General features: G+C 40.0%; 1 protein-coding gene across 1 annotated transcript in view; it reads right to left on the bottom strand.

Moving 5' to 3' along the window:
* Positions 1–2509: 2509 nt before the first annotated feature.
* Positions 2510–25348, bottom strand: part of LOC144598778 (uncharacterized) — a 121314-nt gene continuing 98475 nt past the window's right edge. Inside the window, exons 12-13 of the mRNA XM_078409181.1 lie at positions 8243–8390; positions 2510–5317 (exon numbers count right to left, since the gene is read on the bottom strand). Coding sequence (XP_078265307.1) covers positions 5153–5317; positions 8243–8390 — 313 coding nt within the window. The 3' untranslated portion in view covers positions 2510–5152. The remainder of the gene's footprint in view (positions 5318–8242; positions 8391–25348) is intronic.

Here is a 25348-nt window from a genome sequence, read left to right as displayed (position 1 = left end):
CCCAGACTAATCATTGCTCAGCACAAAATGATGTTATGAGCAGCTTGAAATGGGGCTGGGGGATGGGAAAGTTAGATAATTCCATTCCTACTGATATTTTACAATGCTAAATGAGGCTGATCTTCAATGTAATTGGCTGAAAAGGGTACATTTCAACCTGTAAAATCGGTGGGATGTCAAGATTTACATAACCACTAGGTTTGTCTGCTGACAGACGTGCTTGTACATGGAGGGAAAAGGGACATTTAGATAACCTGGTCCCAGGAGATGGATGCACTACATAGTTTTTAAAAATATATTGAACTTCTTTACGTTGTTTATTATGGTGGCTACTTGAGTACTATGATTACATATCCGTTGTATTGCTGAAAGTAAGAATTTCATTGTTCCTTTTCGGAACATATGACAATAAAACTCTTGACTCTTGACCAATTTTGTTCTCGTAATGAAGCTAGGAACCTCTGATTAAGGTTGCAACATGTTTTTTGTTCAAGATTCCATCATCTGCAGTCTCTTTAGTCTATAATTAACCCCAACTGTTCCCAAGCCTTAGGAAACCAGGTAGGCCAGTCTACGTAGAAAATAAACATGGTTTTTGTGACACAGGTACTAGGCTCAGAGGTGTATAGATAGCTTCCTTGGTTCTCCGGGCTTTGGGGACAGATTCCTCTGGATCAGAATACCCTCATACAAATCATTCCCTTATCAGGGATCAGAAACTTCCCACGGGTATGGATGGAAATCCCAATTCCATCTCGGGCTAACTCTGGCAAGTAACACACCCCTTGACACTGCTGAATGGAAGCCAAACTTATAATACAGGATGAGGTCTCGGCACCGATTCCATTAAAACACAAGTTCAGACACTACTGAGTTAAAATTAGCAAGCTATTGACTAAACTTTACAATATTTTTCAACAATAATTTCCCCTTTGAAATAGCTTTGTAATTATGCAGAATGTTGAGAGCTCGAGTAGACTTATATATTTATGCCCGTTGAAATATACATGTGTCTGTATTGGATTACTTTATAGATTTCAACAATTATCTGGCAGCAAGTTAGTTTTCACCATCTCACGAAGTGCAATAGTATGTGATGAGGACTTCTGAAGATCTTATCAGTACAATTCTATGACTGTCAAACAAGCAGGCTATTCTGAATGAGCAACGTTAGAACTAACAGCATTCCCTCTTCCCCATGCTGCAGTAGAGTACTGAGAAATGCCATTTCAATGCAATTTGTGGCTCAGATTTAACTACCTCACCATTCAGCTAGATGGTACTGAGTTTAACTCTCACTTCAGAGATCTTGGTGGGCATTTCAGTGCATTACTGTGGAAGTGCCATACTATTTCTGACATTCTTTTGAATTAGATGTTAATTTGCTCTTTTGAGGATATGAAAGATTCCATGAACATATTTAAGGAGCAGCAGATTCTCCCACTGCTTTGGAAGATTATGAATCTGTGAGAAGTGCTGTATAAATGCAAGTTCCTTTCATGTCAAGAATGTGTTCGAAGTACAAGCTCTGCCACTACAAATAAAATAGTAAAATTGTCACTATTAAGTTACATACTTCAAATTATATTTTAATGCATGATTCATATTTTAAAATTTAGTTCTGTTGTAGGGCTGGTCAGAACACATTTGGAATATTGTGAGCAGTTTTGGGCCCCATATCTGAGGAAGGATATGCTGGTGTTGAAGAGGGTCCAGAGGAGGTTTACGAGAAGGATCCTAGGGATGATTGGGTTAACGTATGAGGAGCGTTTGATAGCTCTGGGCCTGAACTTGCTGGAGTTTAGAAGAATGAGGGGGGGGGGGGGGGGGGGGGGTTCTCATTGAAACTTACTGAATAATGAAAGGCCTAGATTGAGTGGATGTGGAGAGGATGTTTCCTGCAGCAGGAGAATCTAGGACCAGAGGATACAGCCTCAGAATACAAGGATGTACTTTTAGAATGGAGATGAGGAGGAATTTCTTTAGTCAAGGATGGCAAATCTGTGGAATTTATTGCCACGTACGGATATGATGGCCATCATTGGGTATTTTAAAAACGGAGATTGATAGGTTCTTAATTAGTAAGGGCATCAAAGGTTACCAGGAGAAGGCAAGAGAATGGGGTTGAGAAGGAAAAATAGATCAGCCATGAATTGATGGATTAATTCTGCTCCTATGTGTTATGATCTCTACCAAAACCCTTTTTATCAAAACCCTTTTACCAAAACCCTTTTATCCCCCAACTTTGCTTTCCATGATGTCAATAAAAATGAAAAAAGGGCAGGATGTGTAATGGGCTCTTGATTTGATATCACCCACACTGCATTCTGCCAAAGTTGAAATTCTTGGTTCATATCTTAAAGAATGGTCCAAATTCTAACTATATAGAGAAAGGATAAAGAATTGAACACCTAGTTTGCTTGAAAGATCTATTTCTAGAACATATGCTCTTATTCTTATTTAAGCACTCAAGATAGATTTCATAAAATAAATGATTGGATCTGAGATATTACGAAGACAACATATATTTATAAAAGCTTTTAACACAAAACATTTCAAGCAACTTCATATAGGCACAATCAAATATACTTTTAAACATAGCCATTGAGGAAATCTTAATGAAGGTGACCAATGCTTGATCAAAGAGATAGGGTTTAGGGAGCATCTTATATTAGGAAAGAAAGAAAAAGAGAAAAAAAGAGAGAAAAGAGAGAAAGAGATGAGAATGGAATTCCAGTGCTTAAGGCCTTAGGAGCTGAATAAACAGGGCCAATGTTGGTCCGATTCATGCAAAAACAACTTGCTGAAGATTCTTAGCAGGTCAAGCAGCATCTGAGGAGGCAAAGGAGTTGAGGCTGAGTTCCTCCTGCAGTTTGTTCTTTGCTCTGGGTTCCAGCAACTGCAATCCTTTGTGTGTCCTTTGGTCCAGTTAAACTTGAGGATGATGAAGATGTAGAAACAAGGAACTGCAGATGTTGGTTTACCAAGGAAAGACACAAAGTGCTGGAGTAACTCAGCGGATCAGACAGCATCCCGGATTGGGATCCCTATTCAATCTGAAGAAGGGTCCCGACCCGAAATGTTACCCATCCATGTTCTCCAAGGATACTGCCTGACCTGCTGAGTTTTAGTTTAGTTTAGGGATGCAGTGCGGAAGCAGACCCTTTGGCCCACCGAGTCCCCATCGACCAATGATTCCTGCACATTACCACTACCACACACATACACTAGGGACAATTTTACATTTATACCAAGCCAATTAACCTACAAACCTGTGCATCTTTGGAGTGTGGGAGGAAACCGAAGATCTTGGAGAAGACCCACACGGTCACGGGGAGAATATTCAAACTGCGTACAGACAAGCACCCGTAGTCACGATCGAACCCGGGTCTCCGGCACTGTAAGGCAGTAGCTGTACCACTACGCCACCATGCCGCCCCTTCACCAGCATTTTGAATCTTTCTTTGGGGATGATCAAGACGCCATACTGGAAGGTTAGAAGTTATGAAGGTGGAGGAGAATTAAATGCTCAGGAGGGATATAAAAACAAGGATGAGAATTTTAAAACTGAGGCATTAATCAGCTGGAAGCTACCATAGGTCAGCAAGAACAAGCATGGTTAGTGAACATTGATGGGCTAGATTACAGCTTCATTGCAAGTAGAGAGAATGAATGAAAATGTTGATATGAATTCCTACTTAATGCTAGCTTATCACAAAACAAAGTTACTGGTATCCTACTTGTGTAATCTCAGCAGCTAAGCAGTAATAGGATTTTCTGCTTTTATTTCAGTTTTCTAGCATCAGCAATATTTTGTTTTGTATCACCAGCGTCCAAAGTTTCTCTGCAGAAAGGGCTCGAGTTTTTGTTTTGAAAATAAGATTAAATTGCCTCTAGTTTATATTATATATGGGCATAAAGAGGCTTTCTGCAGCCAGGCTTTTTTGAACATTGGTCCAAGCTGCATCTGACTTTATGATATAGAAACAAAGAACTGCAGATGCTGGTTTTACCTAAGATTCACACAAAGTGCTGGAGTAACTCAGTTGTTCAGGCAGTATCTCTGGAGAAAAGGATAGGTGACGTTTTCAAACATCACCTATTCTTTTTCTCCAGACCAGCACTTTGTGTGTACATCTGACTTTATCATGCAAGCTAATTCACCTCCTACTTTGTTACTGTCATGATGTTGCACCAATTTGTCAGATGGTATACATATTTTCTATAAACCTTTTAACAAAACTAGTGAAGTCAAATGAAAAATGGTTTCAATACAACCTTTTCAGTCCATAACAATTCTATAATTCTTTTCAAAGGAAATCTTCAGTTGAAAACCAGATGGATCAATAACGTTATAAGAATAAATAAAACTCATCAAGAGTATAAATATACCAACAATACAACATTAAAATGAGCAAGTAAGCTACTGTTTTGTGGACCTGAACATCTAGATATCTGTAATGTTTCCCTTGTTTTGGTAGACTTTGCCTCAGCATTCCGGCACCTTAAGTGAATGATGTTAAAATGAAACTATAAACATTTTTGAAGAGGACTTGTAGTTGGGCCTCCACCACTTCATCACTGATTGATGCTAAGGATTCTGCAATTGTGTATTTTCAACTTTCTCTTCTCCTCTCCCCTCCCCCCACAAACAGCCTCTTTTCCCACAGAGAATGCTGCATAACAACAAACACAATAGTTTCACATCATAATTTTGCTCCTCAATCTGAACCAGAATGTTTTGCCGCTAAGCAGAGGATGTGCTGTATGAAAAATGTTCAAATTTAATTCATGTACAAAATACAAATTTAAAACACAATCTCCTCACAACGCGGTTGCAAATGCTTACTCTATTTTACCAACTTACTCCAAATTTTCTTCATTTTTTTGTACGGGTATATCTTTTTCTTTAGTTTGAATCACAGCTAGCAGAGGCAGCTGAAAGGAACAATCTCTTTAACTGATGTGTTTGTGTTTAGCACGGTGCCTCCTCTGTAAATCTGAAGCTTCTGTTCCAGTTTTATGACATTAAATATTAAGAGCCTAGAATTAATAATGAAGGTTGACAGCTCATCTCTAGTGTCACAGAGGGGTTCTTCCTTTGTCTCGGAGTCCAACAGTGCACATATTCAGTTGAAGGGTGTTTCTGTTGTCAGGGCCTCCTGTCCCAAGACGTCATGGTGGATGAATAAATTGCTCCTGTGCCATCGTCACACGAGTCTGAGGAATCACTTTCCAAATGGGCCATGTAGCGCACTGGCCCAGGCCGGTACTCCATAATCAATGTTGTATCAGAAAATTGGGACTGGAAAGCAAGCTGAAAAATTTAATACGTCATGCACTGCAATAAAGCAATGATTTCAGGGGCATGCTTGATACAGTTTTATGTCTTTTCTTCCAAAAAAAAAAGGCTATGTGAGAAAACTTTAAATACTTTATAAAAGAAAATAGATCCTGCCAAACAAAATGCACAGAATAGCAGTTTATGCAACAAAGATCTCTTAATCTTTTCAGCTGTTTTAAGAATACAGGAGGGATTTTTATTACCGGAAGAAAAATCAGCTACATGCTTTTGACCTGGGGAACAGGGAAAGGGCTAAACATTTGGTATAATGTTGGTATAATTTCAAACATTAAAGCCACATTATTGATGCTGGAAAAATCAACTAATATAAAATGAAGAAAAACAAAATCACAATTAGAAAAAAACTAAGATAAATAATAAAATCAGATATACCATAAAAAGATTTAAAAATTACAAAAATAAAGCAGCTAAAAGATTACTTTTAAAGCCAGAGTTAACAACAAATTATTTCACTTAGAGAGCCAATAACCTGGTGTAACAGCAACAATGTCCATGAAAAACTTTAAATGATTTTCCACATCAAAATTCTATTAAATTTTGGCTGAAATTCTTGAATCGGATCATCAGCCTGATGAGTTATTTAGTGATTTTTTTGGGGTTACATTATTCTTAACCTGTATAACAGCAGGGTGCAGCAGGAGATAACTGTAATAAGCACAGATATCTCAGAGCTTTGACCCTTTTGCTCACTGGAAACGCAGAGATCACATTGATGCAGCATAAGACAAGTGCTGTGATCTCAGGGATGCCTCAGCAGACAAGCGGAAGAGAAAGATTGTAAATTTAACGTCTGAATTTCAAATCGAGGTTTGACTGATTCTGTTTGGAGGAGCCACAGGGATATTTTGTGAAGAGATAAGGGGTCGAACTAGGTTTCTCTCGTACTTCAAACCTTCTCTGATGATGTGACAAGTCTCTCTGCATTCTATTAATATTTCTTGCCAGTGTTCTATATAGAATTTAACTTATTTAACTTATTTTCCCCTTTTTTGCAGAGTTAGGAGCAACTCTCTCTCTCTGGCATGGTCATAGTGCATTGAGTAAGCAATAGCAACTTCTGGAATGCTGCAACCAACAGACTACTCACAATTCGCAAAAGCTGAAATTTTTGACCTGAAATTAGTTTTCCCTTGTCAACTCTGCTGGTCTGCAAGGCTTTGGCCCAGAAGAGGTAGCCTTTCTTTGGAGATTGTAAACAACAGCACTACTCTTGATTGTAATCATGTATAGACTTTTCACTGACTGGATAGCACACAACAAAAAGCTTTACACTGTACCTCAGTACACATGACAGTAATAAACTAAACTAAACTAAACCACACTACAGGACCAACAGTCTCCAAATCCTTGTGTGTTGGTTACAAGTGTAAAATTATTAAGCAATTTCCACATTTAAAAAAAGCAAAATGATTGTCCTTTTAAAATAAATTAAGTTTCTGCAACATAAGATATTGTTAAAAGTCTGCAGTTGCTCATGTCACTCTGAAAGATTGTGTTGTAAAGCCAGAAAACAGACCAGGATTCAGGTATTTTGGATCACAGCCGTGAGTGATGTTATGTGACATACTGAACTTCTGACTTGGAACGATGTAGAAATGGATGGGGCTTGGTGCAATTCTGGATATTCCTATGTTTTCGCTCTGAGATCAGGACAGCACAGTGGTGCAGCTGAGAGCTGCTGCCTCACAGCGCCAGAGACCTGGGTTCCATCCTGACTTTGTGTGCTGTCCGTGTGGCATTTGCACATTCTGTCTGTGACTGCGTGGGTTTCCTCCGGACACTCCGGTTTCCTCCCACATCGCAAAGATGTGCAGGTTTGTAGGTCAATTGGCTTCTGTAAATTTCGCTAGTGTAGGGACTGGAAGGGAAAGTGGGACAACATGGAACTAGTGTGAAAGAATGATCAATGGTTGGGGTGACTTGGTGGGCGATAGGGCTCGTTTCCATGCTGTATCTCTAAACTAAACTCAACAAAATGATAATGTATTTTATGATGGCATCCACGAGGCATGTGTGATGAAAACCTGACACCTAGGTCACGATCCAATATTTAAATACATCCTGCTGCAAAGGATATCACTAGGGGAAATCTATGCTTTCTAGACTGGTTAGCCTGATTCCCTTCATGAGCTAATCTGTTCAAAAATTTGTGGTCTCTTTGGTGCAAGGTAGTCTCCATCATCCAAATATATTTAAATTAAGGAACCATGTTCAATTTGATCAACAACTGAGATTACTGCTGGGCACAACACAATTCGTGAATAACAACACAAAGTGTTGGAGTAACTCAGCGGGTAAGGCAGCATCTCTGGAGAACATGGATAGGCATTGTTTTTGGTCAGGCCTCTTCTTCAGACCAAGAAGGTCTGAAGAAGGGTTCCGACCAGAAACATCGCCTATCCATCTTCTCCAGAGATGCTCCCTGGACCCACTGAGTTACTCCAGCACTTTTTGCGTGGAGTTTGAATGTTCTCCCTGTGACTGCATGGGTTTCCTCAGGTGCTCTAGTTGCCTCCCACATACCAGGGTCGTGCGTGTTTGTAGGTTATTTGGATCTGTAAACTACATTTAATGTGTCGGGAGTGGATGAGAAAGTGGGGTAACATAAAATTAGTGTGGTGCTAGATGGTTTGAGTGGATTCTGAAGATGTTTGAAGAAGGACGCTGACTCAAAATGTCGTCTATCCATGTTTGGTGCTGCCTTTTTGTGAACCAGCATCTGTAATTCCTTTTATCTATACTCAAAAACTGGACATTTGTGGCAAATAATTCTGAACTGAAAGCACTGCTGGAAATCCTTCAGGAGAAAGATAGGCAGCAAAGCAAACTATGTATTTAGGATATGTATGAGAGTTTTTACTGATCAATGATTGTTACCTGCAGAGAGGTTAAATTCAGCTGGCTCCATGTTTCTCTGTCAAATCCAAAGACAATTGCATTGGCGAGTCCATGAAGTGGAGCAGTGATAACATGCAGGAGCGTCAGGACAAAAACAGGATGATTAGGATCAAATGCATTGTGCACCCTAATATTAGGAAGAGGGAACAGAAAACAATGAACAAATTATGCTTGCTTTTAACAAACTTAGCAAACAAAAAGACAAAATTTTCTGGTCTAAGTATTATTGTATACAGCGGAAAGAAGTCAAGTACAAAAAAAGTGGAGCTCTTTCTGGAGCTTAAATGCAATAAATATCCTAAAACTGAACAAATTTTCAGTATATTTGTACACAGTGACCAAGACAGTTTTTTAGTATTTACTATCGTGAAATATTTCAAGTATATTTCTGAGTCAGGACTGAAACATCTCCTTGTTAACACTGGAAACCCTTTCCTTGAAGTACAAATAATGTTTAGCCAACAGTTCCAATTATAAAGAGCACTTCAAACTCTGAGGGCTCCTGGTAATGGATGATCTCCCTAAAGTGACTCATTTGAGAACTATTGAAAGATGGATTCCTGTGTACATGGATTAGAGTAACAATGGAGAAAAATAATCCCAAAGTGAGATATCATAACTTTGTTGTGGGACTGCAAAGTTATTTAAATGAGTCTCCAAAAATAATAACAACCTAAAATATATACAGCATACTAAAATACATGAACTATTCCATTTTAACTACTTTACATTTTTGGTAAAAAGACAACTCAGCCCTGAATTAAATTAACTTGAAAGCTTCTTTTATTTAGTACTCATGGCAGAAGATTCTGCTGTAAAGTACATCCCTTTCTGAAATAAAATATCTTTGAAACCTAATCCTATTTTATGACCACTTTTCTAACATGGTGTAAAGAACTTGGTTTATCTCAACATCATGAAAGGTGCTATTTTCACTTGAGATCTTTCTTTTCTTCAGTTTTATGCCAATATAAGGTAAAGAGCTACAATACAAACAACCAGTAACCAACATTAGATAATTTGTTTGTTGGCACCAACTGCTTTATCCATTACACAAGATCTGAAAAATGCACGCACAATTAGAATATAGCTAAAAAGGAAGCAGGAAATGTTCCTCTGAGGGTCTGAGCTATAGGGAGAGGTTGAGTAGGCTGGGACTCTATTCCTTGGCGCACAGGAGGGTGAGGGATGATCTTATAGAGGTGCATAAAATCATGAGAGGAATAGATCAGGTAGACACACAGTCTCTTGCTTAGAGTTGGGGAATCGAGAACCAGAGGACATTGGTTTAAGGTGAGGGGGGAAAAATTTTAAAGGAGCCTGAGGGTTATTTTTTTCACACAAAAGATGGTGGGTGTATGGAACGAGCTGACAAAGGAGGTAGATGAGGTAGGGCCTATTGCAACGTTTAAGAAACAATTAGACAGGCACATGAATAGGACAGGTTTAGAGGGATATGCGCCAAACGCAGGCAGGTGGGGCTTGTGTAGATGGGACATGTTGGTTGGTGTGGGGAAGTTGGGCTGAAGGGCTTGTTTCCACGCTGTATGATTCTCTGAAATGTTGACATATATTTTCAGGGCCCCATTACAATTTAATATAGCTGAGTTTCTCGGAAAGCATCACCCTAAGGTAAGAATGTAATTAGATGATGAATAATTGGTTGCTGGGCAGTCTATCCATTCTCATTAATGTATTAAACAAGAATTATTTTTTATGTGTTTCAGCAACAATTGCTAAGTGACAAAATGGATATAGCACAGTCAACCTGCTTTTGTTTAGTTCAGAAACTTGGTAAATGTTTCAAGTAGATCGAGGCATTGAAAACAAGGGAGGTTCACTTCAAGATCTAAAAATGGTTTTGAGTTTGTATTTTATCAGAAAAGTGCAAGAGCTACTGATTCAAGTCAAATCCATCTCCTTTGGAGCCAAACGTAAAATGGCACGGAGATGGAGATTTTTTACTTTGTGTATGATCGGATTAAATAAATTCAGATGATTGGCAAATTCTCCATTTTGATTCAGCACAGCTGTAAAATTTAAAATAAAACTCTGGTGTAAACAAGCTTGTTGCTACAAAAAGAATTAGCAGTTGATATGAACCAGTAAATGGAATGAAAAGACACTAAACAACGGCAAACTCCTGCACTTGCGTACAAGAGCTGTTTAAACAACCCCACTGGGCGCGCATGGTGCCGATTCAGAGAGAGAAGTAACATCTACTTCTGACAGACCACCTAGACGTTTAAATTAGTTTTTTTGAAGTTAAGTGCTTGGCCTTTTGTCACAGATAAGCTGCCCATTTTCAAAATGTTTGCTTGGACTTTACTTTCTAAGTCTGTGCCACTCAAGCTATTTTGTTAGTCAGAACAACAAAAGCGTAGTCATTTAGGACTGCCCTTCAACAAAATAGCCAGCTGCCTTTCTCCATTTGAAGCAAAGTGAAGCAATGAAACATGCAAAGCATTTTCCTGTGCCTAACAAGATTTAGATTCCACACATTTCCTTTTTAGAATATTAGAGTTGGTTGAAAAATGTTCAACGAGATCATCAAATGAGATTTAATTGTACTGAAACAATGAAAGATGTGTACAAATCCACCCATTTAACTATGCAGGTTGATATGATTTTGACAATTTGAAATTGTTCTCACTATTTCCTTCAAACACCCAAATGTTACGAGTATAAGGAGGTATCGATGAACTGAATGGAGAAGATTTTTAAACCAATCTAAACACAAAATTCACACAATGTCATCAAATAATGTAACACTACTCAGTACCGTTACTATCAGTAGATTGTAACAATAGAAAATTGAAAACTGGATTATGTTTAATCTTTTCAATGTGCGGTGGGTAGTTCAAACAAAGAAATACACCATCTTTTAGAATTGCATGCTACCAGCTCTGGGGCATTTATTAATCTATTTAGACAATAGACAATAGGTGCAGGAGTAGGCCATTCGGCCCTTCGAGTCAGCACCGCCATTCAATGTGATCATGGCTGATCATTCTCAATCAGTACCCCGTTCCTGCTTTCTCCCCATACCCCCTGACTCCGCTATCCTTAAGAGCTCTATCTAGCTCTCTCTTGAATGTATTCAGAGAATTGGCCTCCACTGCCCTCTGAGGCAGAGAATTCCACAGATTCACAACTCTCTGACTGAAAAAGTTTTTCCTCATCTCTGTTCTAAATGGCCTACCCCTTATTCTTAAACTGTGGCCCTGGTTCTGGACTCCCCCAACATTGGGAACATGTTTCCTGCCTCTAATGTGTCCAACCCCTTAATAATCTTATACGTTTCGATAAGATCCCCTCTCATCCTTCTAAATTCCAGTGTATACAAGCCAGTGTATTTAATAATGTGAAGCAATTATTTCAACATAGCCGTTTTTCTACGAACATTACTTAAATTACATATACTTGATCCAAATGCAAGAGAAGGTTAATCTCTTGTCGAACAAATTTTACTTATTTCTAAATCTAACACCATGACCAGAACTCCCATTGTCCTTCATTTAAAGTATCCTATTAAAATGTCCACAGCTGACAAAACCTCTCTGGTATTAGAACCCTGTACACTAGTCATCTCAGGAAAATAGTTCTCTACTTCACCAGGTCCAATATAACATGGTGCCTAAACACTGAGATACCCTTATCAAATATTTAATGCTAAATAATAATGGATCTGAGAAGCAAACGAGTCCGCCCCCGTCTATATTCACGCCCGTCTAGTATATATTTATATTTATATTACTAAAACTCTCATCTTGTATATTTGTGCTTATATTTGTTTTCGAAATACAGCCATAATGGTACACGATAGCGCAACAATTTTAGGCCCACCTTACTCACCATTGGCCTGCAGTTCAAATGATGTTTTTTTTTTTTTTTTAATTCGCTTTTTAAACTTAAAAAAAACACTTTTTAAACTTTAATAAATTTGATTATCCCTCTAACACCTCCCACACACGTGGGGTCTGGCATGTCCTGATTGGCCTCCTCCGTGTTTGATGTCACAATTGGAACCCAACGGGTCTGCACATGCGTTGTTGGGGCCCGTTGATCTAATACTTACGTAAGATGGCCGCCGGATCCGCACTGCGCAATTGGGGGAGAGTTGCCACTCGGAGGGGAGCAGGACCCGCCCGAATGATGGGAGTGGAGGCCAATGGGGGGGGGGGGGGGGGGGGGAGAGCTCTCCTGCTGCTGGACCGTGTGATGGCCGCCCGGGCCAGGGGTGAGTGGCTCCCTCTCCCCTTTCCTCTCCCCTCTCCAGTCCCGGGAAAGTTTTAAGGGGGGTTGAGGGTGGATGGAGTGGGTGACTGTCGTCAGTTGGGGGAGGATTACCGGGCCCGCAGGAGAGGTTTGGACCCAATGGGGGTTGCTGGGCCCTCAGGAGACGTTTGGGCCCAACGGGAGGATACCACCTCCCTCCCACGTCAGTTCTGCCACGACCTGATTGGCTTCTGCCGCTTCCCCCCCCCTCCCATGGGGTCGATTGATTGGCTCCGACTTCCCTCTCGACGCCCAATTGGTCGCTGTTCCAGGTGCCAAATGGGGGGAGTGCCACTGCCAGGGGCCGGGGTGTGTCTCCCTCTACCCTTTCCTCGTCCGGCCCTGGGGGAGGGAGGGAGTTGGGGGGGGGGGGGAGGGAGTATGGGGGGGAGGGGAGGATAAGGGGGGTTGAGGGGGGTGGGAGGGGAGGATAGTGGGCAGTTGAGGGGGGATGGAGTGGGTTACTGAGGGGGAGGGTAGGAGGGGGGGATAAAGGTGGTTGAGGGGGGATGTAGTGGGTAAGTGGGGGGGACATGTGGGGGGAGGGGGCCATTCACCCTGGCCCCTGGCGGCAGTGCTCCCCCCATGTGGGAGGATGCTAGACCAATGCAGGAGAGGTTTGGGCCCAACGGGTCCACTCGGGCTAGTATCTCTCTAATTCTCCAAATCTCCAAACATTCCCTTAAATAACACCCACTACACTTCCACCCAATCAGCCTGAAGTAGGGTCCTGAACTGAAACGTCACTTATCCATGTTCTCCAGAGATGCTGCCTGACCTGCTGAGTCACTCCAGCACTTTGTGCCATTTTTTGTAAGCCAGCATCTACAATTCCTTGTTCTGCACTCTCCAATGGTTTGTCTTCCCCTGAAGGGATGCACAGCTGCTCCTGGTCAATTGCTCCAGGTAAAAGCAAAACTGAATGATATTCCGGGACACTGAAAGTCAGTGCATAGCCCTACTGAGTCCTCTCAGCAGTAATGTGCAAAACACAAAATGGGTTTGAGTGTGGAACAAGAATTATCAAAAGAAAGTGTTCATAAGCAATTAGCTGTAAATGTTCAATTCCAGCCTGTTGACTGATACAATGCCTTGCCAGTTGTCAAACAATTAACTGAATACGTCACAATTAACCGTGAGATTAAAATGAACACAATTTTAAAAAAAAAGCATGTTAATCATGTGACCTAGCCCGTAAAAACACATGCAATGTATATTGCTCGTGGCCCTCAGCCTGTTACAAAGCTGCTGACTTCTGATCCGATATCTCTGCCCTGCTGGTGCCTTGGTGGGATTGCCAGTTTCTTGTATGAGGAGTTAGTCATGACCCTTCGCACAGCAAGAAATGGCTGTGTTCTTGGACTCATTATTGCCAAAGTCTCCAAACTTACGGTCTTATTGTTAGACTCTTTCTCTCTCTGGAATTTTAAATCAGGAATTATTGCACCAAGTTTAAATGTTGGACATTTTGATTTTACTATTTTCTAAAATGGGTATCTCAATTAGTTGTGATGTTAACAAAGGGAAAAGGTACAGGCCAGGAACTCACTTTACTCCTTCAAGCCTGACCAATAGAACTAGTGGAATCAATTTTCATAACCACTAACTGATTGGATCTGAGAGGTTCCAGGGCATAGAATGGCTGGTTAGTGACTACTTTTTGATCAAGCAAGAACTATGCCACAGGATTAAGAGATGATTTACTGCACTTAAAGAAACTTCAAACAACATCTTCTTTTGCGGGCTGAGGACACTGGCATCTCCAACTGTGCTGTGGGTCATGGTTCTGTGCTTAGTGCATTTCTCATACAAAAACCTCCATTCTACGATCACCATCACAGCAGGAGTGGAGGTTAGAAGGCCGGATGTGGCCTGTGGGCAGAATGTTGTTCATTTTATTATTAAGAAGAATCTGTGGCATGCAATTAAACATATTAATCGACGTTGCCTTAATTGAGCATGCTAATAGCAATAAATTGTCAGTCCCATCAGGTATTTCCAATACATTATTTTAAACAAATTGGGGTTATGTTGATTTTGATAGCTCGCCTACATCAACATTTTAAAGATATAAACTTTAAATAAACATATAAGAATTCTGATGTTGCCACATTTCCATTTTGAAACAAAAATCCCCATGAAATGAAACTTACTTTGATTAGATTTAACTGATTTGATTAATCTTAATTTAACATACGGTCAAGGAGATAGTATGTTTAGTCACAAATAGCTATGCAGAAATAAACTCTATATCCAACTAAAATAGTTAGTTTCTGTGGTGATGATAGAACTCAAATTCAAGACTGTGGAACTTCATTGAATCATCAAATGATTACAACAGAGATGGAGGTTACTCAGCTCAACATGTTTGGGCTGGCTCTTTACCATTCTTTGCCCCTTCTCCCCAGCTTTACAATTTTTTCTCAATCATACATTAACTAATTCCCTCTCACAGGCACACTGCTATTTATCTTGACCACATCTGCAGACAATGCATTCAGATTCCAACCACATACTCTGTAAATAAAATGTTCACCATTCCACTCCTAATTTTCTTCCCCTTTATTTATATCTGTGTTATCTAGTTCTTGATCCTTCCATCACTTGCAACAGCCTGCCTTTTCTACACTCTCCAGACAATCGTTTTATATTTCTCTCAAATCTCACCCTCTTCTTCAAAGAAAATAGTTCTAGGGTCTTCAAACTCTCCTTGTAACTGTAGTCCCTCAAAGGAACCACACATAAATCTTTTTTGGACCCGCTCTGATGGATTACTTCCTTCCCATAACGTGACAATTAAAATTGAGGCCAGACTAGCATTTTATAAAGGTTCAGCAGAACTTCCCAGTGTTTATAAGGACTTTGAATCCTTGCTGTCTGTGTCCCTTTTATGCCATGTGCTTCAACTTTGCTGTTAAGCCTGTCGCACCTTGTCAAAAACATTGTGGAAGTCTATGCACACACTCTGTTACCTCATCCAAATATGATATCAAGCTGGTTAAACATGATTTACCCCTAACAAATCTGTGATGGCTTGCATTAATAATTTTTCCATCGGTGCTACTTAATCTATCTAGGCTCAATTTCGTTAAAGATTTTTCCAGCACTGAGGGTAAATTCACTGGCCAGTAATTGGTCAATTTATCTTACTCCCTTTTTTTGACAAAGGAGGAACAATGGTTACTCTTTTGTCCACTGGTGCCATTGTATTCACTGCACCCTCTTCCCATATCCAAAGACCACTGGAATATTATGGTTAGGCCCTTCCATGCTTCCCTTGAAATCCTAGAATGCATTCCATTTATTCCAATGGGTTTGCTTAAAGGTCAGTTAACTCTTCTATTGCTTCCATACTATCAATTATTAATGTATCCAGTGTCTTTATCTTCTCTTTCAGCATTACTATGGTAGCACCATCATCCCTGGTGAAGACTGATACAGAGTACCTGATATAGAATATCTGATACAAAGTACTCAATGGTGTGAGGTCTGGTCTGTGTGATGGACTGGGCTACATCTACAACTCTCTTCAATTTCTTGCAATCTTGGGCAGAACTATTCCCAAACCAAGCTGTGATGGAGCCCGGCAGTACGCTTTCCATGGTGGATGTGTCGAAGTTTGTAAGAGTCACTGGAGAAGTGCTGAACCATTCCACTGTGTATGCCATCATGTAATCTTTAACTGGTGACAATTCATATACCTGCATCAATAGCTCCAGAGTTTTAATTCGGCAAAGACTGCACGAATGGTACCATGTTTTTAAAGGGAACGTTACTGCATATTAATTTTCTTTTGTTTCAAGGAAATATTTCTATAAAACATTTTACCTTTCTGCGAAGTTTGCACAATGGCAAACTCATCAACATTAAAAGGTACTCGAAGTCAAAAAATTAAAAGCCAGTCCAAAATCTGTGGCGGCGTGGTGTTTGAAATTAATTCCAAGATATGTCCCATGTGGCAAAACCATTTATCTTGCTGTCATAATAAGAGGCATTGCTGACACGTTGTGGATAGTTAATCATCTGTTGCGACTTTTACAGCTAAATATACTTTCAATCATTCTGCAAATCATGTTCTGTCACTGAACTATGTCCACAAAATAATTGTTAACAAATAATTGTAGAGGTGGCAGGGAGTGGGAAATGAAGACAAAAATTAGCATATTTAACTGACTGGAACAATATAAATAAAAGCAACATCTAAGTATTTTGATTAAAGTTCAGTTAGTGCAAAAGATACTGGACCAATACTGGATAAAAAGCCACACCAACATTATTCCTCTCATTAACTACTGCGGGAAACCACAGTGCAGTGACACTGATTCAAGTTGTCTATTTTAATCAATATTAGTCAAAAACTGATCCATTAGTTTGACTTGTATTTGGCAGACAAGCAGCCTCATGATCCTGAGCAACTCACAGACTGATGGCTAGGATTGTATCCATAGAAACAGAGGTCCTCAAAAGCTTTTCCTAAGAAACTGTTACAGGCATTAAACCGTTACAATTTGGGGAAGTGGATCTATGCACTGCAGCTAATGCTGATCAGACCACTGACCTACTAACTGCACTACAAACCACTAATAAAATGTACGGTGGTCAATAAAATAGCATTGAGAAAACCAATATAGTAGCCACACGAATCATTATGTGACAAAATGCTTTGGACAAATGAAATTATGGACATGAGAAATACTTCTGTAATAAGGGGGGAAATACAATGTTATAATACCATATCAAGGAAGAAAATATACTGTAGTTTCAGGACTTTGAATTCACTTATTTATGCATAATTTATCAGAACTGTAATGTAACCCTTATTATGACATTAGTCAATGATTCAAGTCAATTGTCTTTCTAATTTGCCAACTACCAGGTATGTGACCGTCCCTCATACAAGTAAATATCAGTCTTCCCCGTTTTGTTCCATGAAAGACATAGAATTTTGTTGATGCTTGAAGCACCTCTTCAACATTATCCACATAAATACAGCATTTGGAATGCCGGAGATAAAAGAAACTGATATAAAGGATATAAAGGAAACTGAAATAAAGGAAACATTAGGGACGCGCAGTGGCACAGCAGTAGAGTTGGTGCCTTATAGCGCTAGAGACCCGACCTCTGACTATGGATGTTGTCTGTACGGAGTTGGTATGATCTCCGAGACCACGTGGGTTTTCTTTGGGTGCTCCGGTTTCCTCCCACATCCCAAAGACGTGCAGGTTTGTCGGTTAATTGTCCCTCTGGTGGACCGAAGGGGCTGATCAATGCTGTATCTCCATAGTAAGATAAACTAAACTGAACAGTAGTTCAGCTTTAAATCTGAAGATCTGAGAAACCGTGATGTTTAACATGATGTTGGCAGTGAGTGGCAGATGGATTGATGGAAGAGTTTGTCTCTATAATGGAGGATATAATAATTATGCTCTTGCCTAATTAGTGCATAGACTCAACGTCCAATAAATATCTGAACATTCAGCATTGTTTCATTACAAAGTTAAAATAAAAAATTATTATGCATCAAATACATCTGTAAAAATGATTTACCCACAACTAAAAATAGGCAATTAATCAACACTTAAAGGAATCCTTATGTACATTTTCAAAATCTCCAAATGAGAATTATTGATTGGTATTGGCAGTAGAGACATAATATTGTATAATCAATCTCTACTCGATTGTAGACAAATATGAAGAGCAGTGGTTTTAGTGCAGTTTGAATAAAATTAATATCAAGCAGAATAAAATGTTCTCCCCATTATTGGAATACAACATTTATATAGCATGGATAACTTTGAAAAATAACTATCTTCCTCCAAAAATTGCTAACGATTTGATGAAAGGTCGTGGAACTGAAAGTTAATTCTGTTTCTCTCTCCTAGATGCTGCCTGACCTGCTGAGTATTTGTAACATATTCTGTTTTAAGTTATATTTAATGACTAGACGGGTGTGGACCCATTGGGTCCAAACCTCTCCTGCGGGCCTGGCAATCCCCGTTGGACCCAAACCTCTCCTGAGGGCCCGGCAACCCTCTGTCTAAACCTCTCCTGCGGGCCCGGCAACCCTCCCCCAACTGACGACCCGTGGACCTGTTGCCGGCTGGGGATACTTTCCCCGGGGCTAGGGGCAGGTGAGGGGGGAGAGGAAAAGGGAGAGGGAGCCACTCACCCCAGCCCCGGGCGGCCATCGCGGCGACAGAGCGACCCGTGGACCGTTGGGTGCAAACCTCTCCTGCTGCGGCAGCTTGACGGCGATGGCTGTTACTTTGAACAGGAAGAAGACCCGGCGCTTTGAGCCCACGTGCGGATCCGGCAGCCATCTTACGTAAGTATTAGATCAACGGGCCCCAACTGCGCAGGTGCAGACACGTTGAGTTCCCATTATGACATCAAACATGGAGCTATTGCTGCGCAGGCCCGGCTGATGGGCAGGGCAAGTGGAAAGTTTGAAAAGTAATTTTTAAGTTTAAAAAGTGAATAACTTTTAAAATATAACAACCATTTGAACCGCAGGCCAGTGGTGAGTAAGGTGGGCCTAAAATTGTTGCGCTATTGTGTACCGTTTTGGCTGTATTTTGGGTACGCACAAACCAACCAACAGACAAGATAAGAGTTTTAATAATATTATTATATACTGGAAGCAGGCTGACTTTTTCACCACCAGAGGGAGTAATGGTTTGATGCTTCGCACCAAAGTGCCAGATTAAATAATCAAGTGGAAAAGACTTGTTGCAAGATTTACCAAGTTCAAAATTATATTGGTCGGGTTCTCCAGATATTCAACATATGACTCCAATACATAGTAGGGCACTTATTGTGCTCCTGTCAGAAACCAGGGGCATCGCTACACAGAGCAATAGGAAATAAAAGCAATAGAAGGAAATTAAAGCCACAGAAGGAAATTAAAGTAAAAACCACACGTTAGATTTCCAGAGGTTCTAAAATAATTCTAAAACCACATGCCATTCCTTTGATTGCGGTTCATGGGTTATTTTATAATGTCTTCAAACTCGATCTCAATGCCCACCATGGATTGAATCGCCTGCAATAGGCCATTCAGACTGAAATAACCTCCAGATTTAGTGCACGTTCTTTGAGAGTAAGGGATTTAACCACAGACTCAGATCGACACTTCACTTTGGTCCATCAATGGACCTCCCGAGAAATCCAATGGCCGAGTAGTTTTTATGTCGGGAAAATCTCTACTGTAGAGATGTAATGGAGGTGTAATTCCAGACCTGCAAATTGCAGGCAACGTTTTAAACGTTATTTTGTTTAGATGTTTTAATATATTTTCTAAATGAATCTGAAAGTCAGACACATCTCAATGTCAGTTTGCCTTTTGTCCGAGGAGATCAGAGGCTTTTGGACAGCTGGATCGCTTCACCCTGGTGCCTGTGATCTGCCCGCCACCGTGAATTCGCCACTGATGCGAAGGTGGGAGGGTCAGTAAATCTGTTCTTCGCATCTAGTCTAGATAATTGCAGATTAAGGGTAGCGAGCCCAGCCTCAAATGAAGGAGAGTCCCGGTCCTAAAACGTCACCTCCCCTTTCCCTTTTTCCCCCAGAGATGCTGCTTGAGCCGCTGAGTTCCTCCAGCAATCTGCATTGTGTCCAGCCCAGTGTGATCCGGCCTAATATGTTTGCCATTAAAGAGAGACATAAGGTGCTAGAGTAACCCAATGGGTCAGGCAGCATCTCTGGAAAAAAGGGATGGGGGACATTTCGAGCCAAAAAAGCAGCCATCCCTTTTCTCCAGAGATGCTGCCTGACCCGTTGAGATTCCAGCACTTTGGGTCTATCTTTGGTATAAGGTGGCATCTGCAGTTCTTTGCTTCTATGTTTGTCATTAAATTTAATTACTCCAACCAAGCAAAAGACATAATTCCAATACATAATATATAACTCCCTTATGATTTATGCACATTATTGATACAACAATAAATTAAAAGTGAACTCATGGTCCTGGGAAAAGTTCCCTGATTAAACTGGACACCAAATAATTTGATCTGCTTTTAAACATCTTCTAAACAGAGATGCCACAGGAGGCAGCCGATGCTGGAATCTGCAACAAATAGAAAACTCCTGGAGGAATTCAGTGGGTCAGGCAGCATCTGTGGCGACAGAGGGGTAGTCCACCATTCAAACTGACTCTGCATCAAGACTAACGATGTAGAGGTGAGATAGCCAGGATAAAGAGATGAAGGATGAGGGGGTGGGGTAGGGGCAGCCAGGTGAGTTAGGAGGGGAATAATAAGCAGATGGAGCCAGGTAGGGGGAGGGACAGGAGGCTCAGTGGGGGAAGTGTGTGCACGATGGGGAAATCCAGATGGCTGAAGAGAAAAAAAAAATAGATGATGGGAGGTTGTGGGGGGAAGTTAGAAAGGGGCAGAGGTGTTTGAAAGAACCTTGATGGATAGAGAAATAGAGCCACAGAGTCAGACAGCATGGAAACAGGCCCTTTGGCCCCATTTGTGAATGCCGACCAAGCTGCTCCATCTACACTAGTCCCAACTGCACATGTCTGACCCATATCCTTCTAAACCTTTCCTGCCCATGTAACTGTCCAAATGAACATGGGTTATATGTTTAGGAGATAAAGGTCCAGTCATACATTTAATTCAAAGGTAATATGCGGCACAATATTAGCTCTTATTCAGGCTATATCTGTACCAGCAATTTCTGAAAATATTTGAGAATTTACATTGAAAATACAACTATTCTTACCAAAAAGTGATGAGAAGATAATGAAACAATACGTCAACAATCACTGATCGGGCATCTCTTTAAGTCACTGCACACTATTTCCACCTCAAGATTATCCAAAGATGGTTACAAATCATCCTTGTATGTCAAAAGGGAAACCAATTTTTGGGGACTTGAATAGCGAATCCAACCATTATTAAAGAATCTGAAATTTAAAACCTGCATGTTTTTGCCATTGATTGGGAGCTTGGCTACATTTTTTAATTAGTGGTCAGCTAACCAAATTGCAGGACTATGTAAGCTTTGAGAAAGAGCTTATCAAAGTATAAAATTAATATCACATCGATTCAGGGACTTTATTGATTGGCTGTTTATAAAAGAGACATTAGTAGCCCAGTTTTTCATTAAAAATATAATTCTCTGCTGTTTTACCTATTTAAAGCAAAGATCAATTTATAGTTTTAAGCAAACAAAATTAAAAGCCATAAGCTCATAGCTCTGAGTGGTTGTAAGCAGTGGGGCTGAAATTCTTTGGTGGAGGTGCCAAATAGGTTTAGTAAGTTGGCAAGAGCATTACATGATACATGAAAAAAATTGTGAAAATTATTCTGTAAAATGTGAATACAAAGTACAATAATTACACATGGTAGAAACACTACAATTTTAGAAACGGTACCAAATGGAGATTTCTGGGCTATAATCACATTTTTTTGGTTTAACATAATTGTTCAAACGTCATTGTACGTACATCAGGGATTGTGAAAGCTCTTGTTAGATTACCATCTCGTGATCACTGCCAGGTATATTTATTTTTCTAAACTATACACTATTTTAGTAGTAGTGGCAGACATACTGCTTCAATATATAACACGCTGCACTACTATAGTGTGACTAAAATATAATGGTAGATATGTAACTTAATTTACATAGCTTACTAGTGTCACAAAACCTGTAACGTGGAATGGTGGTGTATTCTAAATCTGCAGGTACTGGAAAGCTGAAATAAAAAAATAAAATGCCACAAATATATAGCTGCTCAGGCAGCTGTGGAGAATGAAATAGAGGCATTTCTCTATTAGATTATTGAAATAGTTGTGTATTACTTCCTTCTTATTATAAGCCATAATTTTGCCATATAAATTGTAATTATTCACTGTATAATGAAACCGACTAAAGTCAGAAACTACCTTAATACTGAAAAAATATTTCCTCAAGACTTGTGGTTAACAAATCTTTGGAATACAAATTGATATGCTTGAAAAGTGTCTTTGAGACTACACAAGGTAACAATGCTAGCATAACTGAGATGACATTAGTTTTCAGAAATCATTACAAAAATATTAAGATTATTTTTTTGTGATTTACATAATGTTTGCAAATATAATTGCAATGAGAACAGCTGTATACTTGCAAATCCTTTAGGGAGTGATCAGGACATAAGATATGAAAAACAATTTTGTGAACAAAAACAATAATATGGGCACTAAGTGCTGGTGCTTTTCTGCTACATGTTGTGGGACTGGTGGCAGAAATCTCAAGGGGAAAAAGTATTTGCATCTACGCTTTTTAATAAGGTATATCTGTTTGCACTGATAATTGTACAACTATTCAAACACAATAATACTTCAACTGTATCATCTACTGTTCTCAAGTGAAAACTCTCCCATTGTCAGTTTTTCACATTTTCCTTGTGGTTATATCAAACGTTAGTGGGAGACCCAAGAAACTGTAGATGCTGATATCTCGACCAAATCACAATGTGCTGGAGTAAACTCAGTGGGTCAGGTAGCATCTGTGGAGGGAATGGACTAACAACGTTTTGGGTTGGGACCCTTCTTCAGACTCACATCACTTTGTGTTGTTCAAAAGTTAGTACTTGCAATTTGCAAATGATGATAAGGTGGAAACAGCCGAGGTCAGAAATATTGCAAACTGTACTAGGTAATCTTATTCTCAGGGCAGGACATTTGTAGGAACATTTTGATTTTTGTGCTCAGAAGACGATATCAAATTTGAATTCCTTCGTTCAAAAACTTGAAGGAACAATGAAATACAGGTAATTGTGCATCAGTCTGGAGGTGGGCCTGATCCACAACGGCGCCTATCCATTCCCTGCATAGATGCTACCTGTCCCCTGAGTAACTCCAGCATTTTGTGTTTTGCTTTGGATTCCAGCATCTGCAGTTTCTTGCATCTCCTTCTTGTGCATTGTGCTGGATTTCTAAGGCATAAAAAAGACTAGACCAAATGGACCCATTGGGCTCAAACCTCTCCTGCATCAGTGCAGCACCCTCTCCTCCCTTCCTCCCTCCCCGGATTCTGTAGCACGTATTTTCCTGGTCGATTTTTTAAAACAGGCACTGGTTCCCCAAGTTGGTTTATGATGATCAGAGTTGTTACCACATGATAGAATTTACAAAGTAATAAAGAAAGCTTTGCTGCGGTGCTGTTTTGACTTCACAAGTCTTAAATTAGTTCCTATCCTGCTGTTACTCTCCTCTACTCTCTCCATAGAGTTGGACTGCTGCCAGTGAGGGAAACAGTTCACTACCTGTCATCTTCACATACAGATGATAAAAAGGAACAGCAAAAGGACAGCCTCGACCTTCCAGTCAGTGCTTGCATTTTGATATTGGGGGGGGGGAGATGTCATTAGTTTATTGATTTTGTTTTGTTTATTATATGTTTAGTTTAGCTTAGAGACACAGAGTGGTAACAGCCCTTCGGCCCACTGAGTCCACGCCGACCAATGATCACTCGTACACTAGTTTTATCCTGCACACCAGGGACAATTTATAGAAGCCAATTAACTTACAAACCTGCGCATCTTTGGAGTGTGAGAAACCAGAGCACCATGCCACAGTATCAGTAACAATTGTGTTTACAGGCCTGTTAAGATTCTGCATGGAAGAGTATAAATGTTCTGCTGTTGGTACATATGACAATAAAATCATTTGATTTGGCTATGTAAAATTGATGAATAGGCTAATAATGTCAACTATTCTTCTTAATTTATGAATTCATTTTTTGTTATTTATTCCTTTGAGTGATGTATTTTCATGATGCATCTGTAATGTTTTTCCTAAAGTAGCGTTGGGTTGGAGATTAGACGATGTTGTGGCCTGGTTTCTAAATGTACTTGGATTTTTAACTCAAACTTGGCCTCTGAAGATAGGAAATCCCCTTTGGCTAGAAAATCATCCTCAATAACATGAACATTTGTGCCTTGTCCTTTATTTCCAGAATAAAAGACACTTGGACTGGTACATGAACACCAATGTTTCAGTGGGCTCTGGGCCAAACACAAACAAATGGGACTAGCTCAGATGGGGCATCTTGGTCAGCATGGACGAAGTGGGCCAAGGGGTCTGCTTCGGTGCTGTATGACTCCATGACTCTAATTCAAAAATGAAGAGGAACATGCAACAGTGGTGCAACGATAGACCTGCTGCCTCACAGGGTCAGAGATCTTGGTTCAATCCTGACCATGGGTGCTGTCTGTGCAGAGTTTGTACGCTCTCCTTGTGACCGTTTGGGGTTTCTCTGGGTGCTCCAGTTTCCTCCCCCATTTCAAAGACGTGTGGGTTTGTAGGTTATTTGGCCACTGTAAATTGCCCCTAATGTGTCGAAGTGATAGGGTGTACAGGTGATCAATGGTCGGCATGGACATGGTGGGCCGAAGAGCCTGCTTCCATGCTGTATCTCTAAACTGAATCTAAACACTATGATATTGCGCATTTCTACTCTTTCATATCTGACGTCTAAATATTACTTCATCAAAACTGATACGTTCTTTTTCAAGTAGGGTTTTCTCAGAGGAGCGTCTGAGTGGTGCAGATTAGCATTACATTATTTCTGAACATTAAATTGCAGATATTTCTTGATAGAAATATTTTTGTAGATATTCTTACAAATATTTCTTGTCGCTCATTTATTACTCTTCCATCCAAAAAAATTTTTTTTTTACAGACAAATATTCCTCAGAAATTAGAAGTTCTTGTAATCAACAAACTAATTGCACTTTCATCGCACCTATCCAATCAGATTACCAAAATGAATAAGGAGGATACATGAATTTGGAAAGTCCATCAAATTACAAAC

This window comes from Rhinoraja longicauda, chromosome 12 (assembly GCF_053455715.1).
Source record: "Rhinoraja longicauda isolate Sanriku21f chromosome 12, sRhiLon1.1, whole genome shotgun sequence".
Classification (NCBI taxonomy): Eukaryota; Metazoa; Chordata; class Chondrichthyes; order Rajiformes; family Arhynchobatidae; genus Rhinoraja; species Rhinoraja longicauda.
The sequence above is the reverse complement of the archived record's forward strand: the minus strand, read 5'-3'. Positions and strand labels throughout refer to the sequence as shown.